The 10,619-nt window shown below is 39.0% G+C and overlaps 1 protein-coding gene across 2 annotated transcripts; it reads left to right on the forward strand.

Annotated features, from left to right (window-relative positions):
- The first annotated feature begins 3,047 nt into the window (after nucleotides 1-3,047).
- On the forward strand, nucleotides 3,048-9,105 carry LOC110759008 (purin-rich alpha 1). 2 transcript variants are annotated; one of them, XM_021961010.2, is made up of 5 exons: nucleotides 3,048-3,698; nucleotides 3,797-3,844; nucleotides 8,001-8,141; nucleotides 8,247-8,492; nucleotides 8,626-9,105. In XM_021961010.2, exons 1-5 carry the CDS (start codon nucleotides 3,366-3,368, stop codon nucleotides 8,776-8,778), a joined length of 921 nt encoding a protein of 306 aa, XP_021816702.1. In that variant the 5' UTR covers nucleotides 3,048-3,365; the 3' UTR covers nucleotides 8,779-9,105. The 2 variants fall into 2 exon arrangements, with proteins under 2 accessions (XP_021816702.1, XP_021816703.1); XM_021961011.2 differs by having other exon boundaries at nucleotides 3,049-3,698; nucleotides 8,250-8,492.
- Nucleotides 9,106-10,619: the final 1,514 nt, after the last annotated feature.

Genomic DNA, 10,619 nt, shown 5'->3' on the forward strand with positions numbered 1-10,619 from the left:
AAACTAAAGAGTTGGGATAATGGTAATGAAATCAATGTTGTTTTCTTTAGCCAATCAAAACGTGTGGTTCAATAACAAAATGCAAAAATGAGAAGACATACGAAGAAAAAAGAAGAAGATAATAATGAAACCAATACTGGAGAGATCAACTAAAAATTCCTCACCACCAATGCAAATGTCGAAGAACTCCACTGCCTGAGTAGCATCACAACGTCAGCTCCTCAGCATCCAATCCCCAGTTGTCCATCAACACACACACACTCTCTCTCTTCACAAACAAGCAAACACTATTTAAAAAAGTGCAAATGCTACAGTGCGAGTTCACACAATGCAAACTCCCTTCCTAGTCCAAATGAAACCCCAACACTCTGCATGTCAACCACCAATCAAAACGGAAACTGCAATGCAGAAACGGAAATTGCAATCCACAAACGGCGACTATTGGACTGTTCCAGCCAAAATTGGTCATGAACTCCAGCTGTTTAGGTCGGGTATTTTGGGGAGATGATATAGAAGGTGATGGCGAGCAACTTTCGTGAAGGAATGATGGAGAGATAAGGTCGTTACAGCGACAGAAAGTCGCCGTGAAATTGGGTCGCAACTGCTGGACTGTTTCAGCCAAAATTGGCCACGAATGCTAGCTGTTTGGGTCGGGTATTTTAGGACGATGATAGATGAGGTGATGACGAACAATTTTGGTGAAGGAATGACGACAAGATAAGGTCGTTATGGCGACGGAAAATTGACGTATTGGGTTTACGGCAGGCAGCGATTGTTGAACTGTCCCAGCCAAAATTGGCCACAAACGTCAGCTGTTTGAGTCAGGTATTTTGGGAAGATGAAAGAGGAGGTGATGGCGAGCAACTTTCGTGAAGGAACGATTTTAGTCCATGAACTTTGACCCGATTTGCATTTGAGTACCTCAATTTCCAAAATGGTTCCCGTTGTCCTTTAACTTTAGTTTCGTTTGGACAACTAGTCCCACCGTTATTTCTGTCAATTTTTTCGTTATATTTAGGGCATGTGGGGAGTAGTTGAGGGACAAAAGAGACTTTTACCTCTTTTAGCTTCTCTGATACGACTATTTTTTATATATTTATTTATGAGAAAAGGAGGTTAAAGAATCCCAAAAGAAAAAACACGCAGACTACATGACATTAATCAAACGGGCCTTAGCAGCCCCCAGCGAATCATCAATCAGCAGGTTGCCAAGCCAAACAGGATTTTCATCAAGGTACCAATATTCCAGGTCAAGGTTGTGACTCCAAGTAGCTAAAATCTGAAGAGTTGCGAACCAAAGAATAAATCTCTCTCTCTCCTCTCCCTCTATCCCGATTTCTAACCCCCTATCCAGCCATCCAACTAGCCCCACCGCCATCGCCCCCACCTCATCTATCTCTTCTGACATGCCTTCTCAATTTTCTTCCAAATCTTTTAATAGACCTAGCTCTCATCATATCTTACTCTCATGTTCTTCTAATTGGAATTGTTCCTTCTGGGCAGAGAGTACCAGACATGGTCCATTGCTGAAAATTCTGAGTGACTATACCAGGAGGGTTTTGTCCTTTGGGTCTCTCAGGTGGATCCTGAAAATTCAAATTCAAAGAAAAAAAGTTGTAAACTTGTAAAGACTTCTCCTTTACTGGCTCTGCTTAGCTTAGCTCTTGGTGCTTGCCTTTCCCACAAGACTGCAGATGCTTTGTCATTTTTCATGTTCATCAAAACTTGGGCAGCCATTGCCAGACAACAAGATGAACATATAGTGTGCCCCTAATTTGTATTAGCCACACTCTTCCCACCAAGAAACATATCCGGATTTAATCCAAGGATTGGTAACACAGAGAGAGAGAGAGAGAGAGAGAGGTGGTGGAAGTGGGGATGATGAAATAAGGGGAAGGGGGATAATAAAATCAACTGAAAAGACCCATCTACCCTTAAATATAATGAAAAAATTGACAGAAGTAACGGTGGGACTAGTTGTCCAAACGAAACTAAAATTAAAGGACCACGGGAACCATATTGAAAAGGCTTATTTATGTACATGCCCCCTGTGCTTTCAAACTTGTCTCAGATTACCATCTGGGCTTTGAAACGTCTCAAAATACCCCCACACTTTTAAAAACAGTCTCACGTTACCCATTCCGTCAGTATTATAAACGTTCCGTTACGTGCTTTGGGCCCCACTTCGTTTTAATCCTTAACATTGGAGAATAAGGGTTTTTTCAGCTTCAGAAAAGGGGAAAAGGGGTATTTGGGTGAGAATGAGAAATTTGGAGTGACCACTGGTTGGTCGTATAGGTATTTGTCCCGACTTCCATTAGGCATGTAGTTATAGACCAAGAGCAGCTCCCCTTTTCTTCTACAATATCCCAACAGTGGTACTAAATTTCGGTGACGAAGTCTGCCAATGCTAATAATTTCTGCAACAAACTCCTTCATCCCCTGTCTTGATTCATGTGAGACCCTCTTCACTGCAATCTCAGTTTTGGAGGAAGTAATATGCCTTTATAGACCTTACCAAATCCCCCACTTCCCAAAAGCTCCTTCTCCCTAAACCCTTTTGTTGCCATCTATAACTCTTTGTATTTAAACCTTTGAGGCCCATACCCAAGCTCCCAATCTTCAAGCAGCTCTACAAACTTCTTCCTTCTTATGACATAAATTAAACTTGAAATTTCTAGCAAAACCAAATTTTCCCTGCCCACCCAAATACCCCCTTCCCCTTTTCTGAAGCTGAAAAAACCTATATTCTCCAATGTTAAGAATTAAAACGAAGTGGGGCCCAAAGCACGTAACGGAACGTCTATAATATTGATGGAATGGGTAACGTGAGGCCGTTTTTAAAAGTGTTGGGGGGGCATTTTGAGACGTTTCAAAGCCCAGGTAGTAATCTGAGACAAGTTTGAAAGCACATGGAGCATGTACATAAATAAGCCTTTTGAAAATTGAGGTACTCAAATGTAAATTGGGTGAAAATTTAGAGACTAATAAAACAATTAACCCTTTTAATTATATACTAGAAATTAGAAAATTCCGGATGGGAAATTGGGAATGAATGAAGAGTGGAAACTGGAGGCTGAGCCGAGTGAGTGAGTGGGTCAATTTCCCCCTCACATGACATCCCTGCCCAACCCCAAGGCCCAAAACCCTAGTTTTGCATAAGTAGTAGTACACGCTAACAATTGAGGAGCAAGCAATTTAGCAGCAGCATCCTCCCTGAGAAAGTGAGATCTGAGTAGTAGGTGACAAGTTACCAAAGCCAACCAGAGCAGAGGTCCAAAGGTTCCAGTAGTGGAGTGGCAACCTTGGGGGCTGGTCTCTTGTGTTATATTTTTTAGGAAGGGAAATACTTATAAGATTTGGAGATGGAAGGGAATTCGGGTGGCGTAGGAGGAGGAGGAGCAGTAGCAGGAGTAGGAGCAGGAGGAGCAACGACAGTAGGAGGTGGAGCTGGAGGCGGAGGTAATGACGTGGAGCTTCTGTGTAAGACGCTGCAGGTTGAGCACAAGCTCTTCTACTTCGATCTCAAAGAGAACCCTCGCGGCCGCTATCTCAAAATTTCCGAGAAGACGTCAGCCACCAGGTCCACCATCATCGTTCCCTTCTCCGGTATCTCCTGGTTCCTCGATCTCTTCAATTACTATGTCAATTCAGACGATCAGGATGTCTTCAGCAAGGAATTGCAGCTAGACACCAAGGTAAGTAGCAGCAAACTTTTCATTCCACCCCTAAGATTGCTTCCACCACCCGCCTCATGTTTTCCTTCTTTCCTTTCTTTGCTTAATTATCTCCTTAGGTCTTCTACTTTGACATTGGCGAGAACCGCAGGGGCCGTTTCTTGAAGGTTCTTTCTTTCCTTTTTCTTTTTCAAATATCTTTTATCCCCTCTCTTTTCAGTGTTTTACTTGCTCACTTACGCTTACATCTGCTGCTGTTAATTTTCAATGCTAATGACATTTTGACTAGACACATCAGTTTAGCTTTGCATCTGGGTTGCCTCCTCTCCTTAATCAATAATCTTTCGCTTCAGATTTTCTAATTTTATTTTTTCCTAAATATATATTCGTATGTAAACAATTGCTTCTGTGTGTACGTGATTTTTCCCTGTAAAAATATTCTATGCTTCCCCTTGCATTCTGGATTACTTGGTATTGATAAGTAGATCCTTCATCCTTATTTTGAAGAAATCTTCCCCTGCAGTTGATAGAAAATTCTGGATACTGACTAGGGCATGGGATTTGATATTTTTCGATATAAATGGTGTACGAAATGGTATTAGTCAATGACTATTTGATTTCACAGTAAATCGTTGTAGAACCCTCTTTTCTTCAAACTGTGTGCAAGATCAAGAGTTTGATTGTGTAAAGAGGCCCCTGAAATGCCTCACAAGTTGGATTCTTTAGTATGCCCTAAACCCTTTAACGAAAAATTATGGACTTTTATCTCTGCTCCCCTGCCCTCCCGTACAAAAAGATGCATAAGTATTTGTTTCACCGCTCTCATGGTACCAAGAATCACTCTTCTAGTTTAATGTTGCTTTGGAAATTTTATTTTCTCCCAAATGTTTTTTATTCGTAAGTTTTTATAGTGCATACTCTCTGAAATGTCATTTAGATGTAGTTTGCCCTCTACTACTTTTTAGCTATTTAATTCAAGGTTTGAATGGTGGATTATGTAGTTAGTGAATGTAATGGTCCTTTAGATTGTTCTGATAGTTTTTGGAAGCAAAGAGTTCAAAGATATTGGAGACAATGGTAAAGATGGAGAATGGTTCATGGTATTGTACTTGGTGCATTCTGGCGTTTTTGGCTCTCTTTATATGTGGAGTATAGTTGGCTAGCCATCAAAGGTCTTAATTACATGGTGATGCGACGTGCAAACATTTTATGTGTGTTGTCTATGTTTTCCTGAGTGTAGTTAATTGTTTTTTGTATCACCTCACTTCTTGTACATTCTTTGTTTCTGTCTCATTATTATTATCTTTTTACAGAACTTTCCTTTATTTTTTCTGTTGAGGAATATAAATTAAGTTTGGGGTTTTTAGTTACTTGCCCCTGGCACCACTGGCAATGCCATTAGTTTCTATTATTAATATTACATATGATGATATAGAGTATCATGTTCAAGTTTGAAAATTTCAATGTAGGTTTATTGGTAGTTTGGTTCACAGAAATATCGGTAGAAATACAAGTAGAGCTTGCATAAACAATGGAAATTTTGGATGGAGCTTTAGGAAATCTCTAGTTCCATACTCAACTGTTTTGTGTGCAAAAAGAAAAATACTTAATTAATTTAATACAAACATTCACCGATGTTTAGCCCAAATTTCATTACAATTTCAGCCCATTTGAATAACTTAAAATAGAACTTGAAAAACCAAGATTTGAAAACCCAAAAAAAACAAAAAAACTAGGTAACTAGAATGAGTAATTCCTAATCCTTTTAGCATTTTCGTTTGTCCAGTCTCTCTTTTGGTATTTTTCATATCATGGCAAGCCATTTAACTTTTTCTGCAGAAGGTGGATTGAAAAATTCAGCATTCCCATTTTCCCAAAGACATGTGAATCCAATTCTTTGTGAAATAAACATTCTCCACTTTCATTTTTATTTCTCTATCTTTGCGTTTGCAACAAAGAAAGGGGGAACTTGAGGGAACCCTACAAGTGCTTTGCCTGCAATTGATTGTTGGCGTGACTTGTGAGTTCATGTCCGGTGGAGATGAAGCCAAACCCTGTAAACCCAGCTATATTTCAGTGATATACATCCCTTCATACCATTGGAGATATTTTCTAGAAAATCCAGCTTTTTCTTGGAGTTGTCACCGAAGTCAATGTGGTTTTGATATGTTGCCGAAACTTCAGAATTTCAGCAACACCCTAGGAAGAGATCCAATTTATTTCCATATCAGTACTCTATAATTCCATCATTCTTTCAGCCCAACATCCAGTTTTTTACATTTCTGCTGAAATCTGATTAAGACTATGGTAAACTAAGTTTGTGCTTGACACAACTGTCTAAAAACTATTAGCATAAAGTTTTTTATCTTCTATTGTTAGTAGCTCACGTCCACTATTGGACTGGATGATAATATCATGTGTCTGATGCATCGAAACTTGTGAAATTTGGCTTTGAGCAGCTTGTGAACGACTTGAATATTTTTGTGGCCTTGATATAACATGGAGCCCTGCTACTTGTTAAGTGGTAGTTGCATTGCATTGTTACTCAACTTCCTCTTACATTGGATGAAAATCTAATAACTAATAGGAAAGATACCATTTACTTATATACTCCAACTAGTTATCATTCTAGTTTGATTTCTATTTTTTTTTTCCAACGACTTGGAGCATAGTATATTTCCATTTCCTGTTAAGGTACTTGGCATCAAATGTTTAAGAATTGTTGTGTATATACGCACCTTTATATGGAGGGATATCTAATAAGGTCCTTAACTAAAGACCTGTTTGTCAACCGTTATATTAGATGCGGATGGAACCCACCAGGCATCTCAGTCATCCATGTATGATTTTTAGTTGAAAAACGTACCATTTTGTAAGGTATTTGAAAATAACTCTATATATAATTTCATTATGCATATATACTCAAGCATGCATTTTATAGTGTCTTCTTTTTATCATTTTTTACCCTGAATTTAGCATGGTGTCATTGAAGGACAAATATAACATGTATTCTTTTGATTTATGTTTGAAAACCTTAATAAATTTAAGTTGAATGTTTTTATTTTCCTATAATGATTCATTTCTTCTAAATAAGGATTTGGTTAAGTTGTCCAGTTTGAGTTGTTTGAACGCGATCTGAATCTAGTGCTGATTGTTATATTTATTGCATCAATACTTTAGAAATGTTCATATTTGCAGCCAGATGCTTTAAGATGTGGAATCCTAAATAATTTAATGGATTCTTACCTATTAACCTTTTTGTTTATGGAAGCAAGATGATTCCCAAGATCTAAGATACATGCTACATTGAAGTGGCAAGTGGAACCAACTAGATGTCAAACGTTAAACTCTTGTGCGGAACTGCTAAGAAAACAATAAGGCCACATCACACAAACCAATTCACATTCTAAATCAATTGATCTTGGGTGCTGCTGACTCGAGTGTTTTTTGTTTTTATAAAAAATTAATCGTTTAAGGCCTTTGCTTCTTTATTTAGTGCCTGGGAGAAGAAACCCCACAAGCATGGATTTCCTTATGTACAGGCACAGCAGATCTGTTGCTGACTCACGCCCCTCTTTTAATCCCGTTCAAAACATGTCCATGTGGGAGTTTGCCATGTCAGGCCTAAACATGCGTGCCAAAGAGAGATTTCTCTGCACCAAATTTCTTAGCTCGATGATCCTTCCATTGCAATACACTGAAAAATTTGTTCCTTATCCAGCTGCCAACTTCTTACTCGATGATTTAAGATCACATTTTTCCACTTACACTACATGCATTTTACCAACTTCTCATGTTTTCCCATTGTTGAAGTGGAATATTAGTAATGGAGGTGCACTCCCCTGAGCGCCTTAAACTCTGCATCAATGTTACAGCATTTATTTTTAGTTCTTAACTTTGCAGCTATTGGATAACTGCTCAATGTTTAGGCACTCTCGGGCACGTATTCTTAGGCATCAGTATACCGCAATTATTAAATAATAATGGTTCTAGGTTTAACTCCATAATCAGGGCATGTAACTCTGGTTTCGGTTCCCTGCCCTGACTTTTTAGTTGTAGGAACCTGAAATATGGCAAAGAGCCGACATTGAGGTGTCAAACCTTTCCATTGAAGTGAGCCCTTGGAGAAGATGGACCTTTATGGCTTAGGGTAACTTTTATCCATCGAGCTTGACATTATGAAGCTATCTTTATTGCATGGATGATTGTTTATTATTGTCTTTGCATGAATTCTAACCACTCTGAGGAGAAGACAATTCCAGGGCTAGACTCCAGTTTTTTGTTCTCCAATTTTTTCTGCTCAAATAAATTTTTTTGGTGCAGGTATCTGAAGCATCTGTTAGTAGAAATCGCAGTACTATCATTGTTCCTGCAGGGAGCGCCCGGGATGAAGGGTGGGCAGCATTTAGAAACATTTTGGCAGAGATCAATGAAGCATCCAGACTTTTTATACTGCCCAATCAGGTGTTCTTGTTTTTCATGCATAAATTTCCTATTTCTGGGTAATATAATTTTCTCTAGTATCTCACATGTCCTGTTAATTTCCACCTGGTTGTTTCCATGCCAAAGCAGCAAAGTTCTGAACCTTCAGAGCGTCTTGTTGGGCTTTCAGATGATGTAGGCGCTGGCTTCATATCTGGCCACAGTAGTCAAACTGCTCCAACTTCTGAACTGAATGTTGACAGATCTGGAGAGTTGCCTGCACAGGATGAAATTGGTAACATGGGGGTATCTAAAGTGATCAGAGCTGATCAAAAAAGATTCTTCTTTGATCTTGGGAGTAATAACAGGGGCCATTTCCTAAGAATATCCGAGGTATGCTTCAAAAAATAAAAAGAAATTATTTCATTGAGACCCTAGGAGGATTTTCTTGTTCATTTTACTTTTAATTTAAGGTTTCTGACAGTAAATGAAGTCTTAATATCTTTAGATTCCGTTAAAATTGCAGGTTGCAGGTTCTGATCGCTCCTCCATAATTCTCCCGCTGTCAGGGCTCAAGCAGTTCCATGAAATAGTAGGTCACTTTGTGGAGATAACCAAAGACCGAATTGAAGGAATGACAGGTGCAAATGTTCGGACTGTGGATTCCCCCCAGAGGTAAATGGTTCCCTGGGGTTTGGTGATTAAACAAATAATACCAGTATATCAAGATTGCGTTAGAGGTACAAGTAGGTGTTTGATTAGGGGTGGGATTCTCCTCACAGTTGTGTTCTGTTATTTTCTTCTCTACCTCTATTCTCTCATTCAAGTCTGAAATAATCCGTTTTCTGATTGCTCAACTTAGAATTCGGAGAGGATTGCCATGCTTAATTTAAACAGGCAATAACAGAAAAAAAAACAGACCAGATACTTGTTGTAACTTGAGTTTGATAGTGTATCAACCTTCCAACTTAATAATGACCATTCCAGCTGTGCTTTGTTTTGTTCAGTAGCACAAATGTATCTACTTTATTTCTAGTTTCATAGCTTGTGATGCAGGTTTTCAATTGTCTTAAGTGTAACCTTGGGGTTGGTGATGTTAGCCTTGAAGCTAAATCATGATGAGGGAAATAACTTGGTTTTGAGAGATATGCTACTTACTGCTGCTGGCAGATTGTAGAGATGATTAGCTTTTGCAGCGAGTGATGGCAGCTGTTACTTATAAATTGTTTACCTTGAGGAGCAAGTGTTAGCCATTCTTGTAATATCATATTCACACTGCTAGTGCTATCCCGCCGCTACATATGTCTGTATTTTTCTTTTCCTTTTTTTCATTTACGGGTAAATTTTCTCTGGCCCTGGTACCTTTACATCTTCTGATCATATCCTTAAATCTTGTTGTGTCGTGGATAACCCGGAGTCAAGTTGACGTCAAGAAGGTTAATTGAATTTATAGACACTGGATGATAGTTCTCTCATTTCTTCCATCAGTATCATCTTGCGAAAAATATAATTGACCGCAACTTTTTATACACCACAAAATGAATGGGAGTTGGAGCCTGAATATCAACGTTGAATATGACCTGTCATAGCTGCATTTTCCCCTTCATTTCATGAAAACTTCAAATGTCGATTCCCATGTTTCCCAAGTAAAATGAAACATTTGACCTAAAAGCCGCATCTCTCTCTGACTGCTTCCAGCGCCTTCTCATTGAAGGGGTCCTCATGTGTCCTCTTTCTCTGCTAATCGTAAAGGCGATTTCTCTCGTTCCCTATTGGAAGGTGTGAAAGAGCTCTTGCTCTTTTGCTTGCATAACCTCCGTCTACTCTCTTGGTGTTGGTCCTTTGGGGCTTCAGGTTGTGATTTCCCTAATCTTGCTATGATTGGTTGTTGGGTTTTCTGTTCGGGTTTGTTGAAGCTGATGCTTGGGTGGATGTCCTTGCGTTGGTGTGGTTCAGTGTTTTGGGGAATTTTGGTCCTGGCGGCAGATCTGTAAGTCTTTTGTATGCAGCTGTGTTGTTTTGTGTGGTGGGGTGTCTCCCCTCATTTTTTGCCACGGTGGTGTGAACTGAGCTTTATGCCTGATTTTGGGCTTTGATTAAGTGTTCAGGATCAGGACACTCAACACAGTCCAAGTTCATTACAGTGACTGAATAATTTTGCCAAGTCTGCAACAATTTTGGGTTTAATCACGCAAATTCTACATATAACTTCTTGATGAGGTTACTTTCCGTTCATTCACATAGGTTATCTACTTAGGTAAATGAACCTCACGTTTGATATAAGCAATTGGGGAGGGGAAACTAAACATAGATCTCCGACGCAAGGCTAAATACTCTTACCCACTTAAATATGCAGATTTTTTCATAAGGGACACTTTATTTGTTCTCAATCTATAATGTGAAAGGAGCACAAATGGCATTTGTCTTTTTATTTTTTATTTTTTATTTGGTAAGGAGGGCTAAAGCCCAACACAAACACTAAACAGCAACAAATCTAAGAGTAGAAACCCTACACAAATC

Source organism: Prunus avium, chromosome 6 (assembly GCF_965620075.1).
Source record: "Prunus avium chromosome 6, drPruAviu1.hap1.1, whole genome shotgun sequence".
NCBI classification, from domain to species: domain Eukaryota; kingdom Viridiplantae; phylum Streptophyta; class Magnoliopsida; order Rosales; family Rosaceae; genus Prunus; species Prunus avium.

Coding starts and splice junctions, on each gene's coding strand:
- LOC110759008 (XM_021961010.2), top strand. CDS start 3,366: ATGGAAGGGAATTCGGGTGGCGTAGGAGGAGGAGGAGCAGTAGCAGGA. Junction 3,699..3,796: donor AATTGCAGCTAGACACCAAG/GTAAGTAGCAGC, acceptor TTATCTCCTTAG/GTCTTCTACTTTGACATTGG. Junction 8,142..8,246: donor TTTTTATACTGCCCAATCAG/GTGTTCTTGTTT, acceptor TCCATGCCAAAG/CAGCAAAGTTCTGAACCTTC.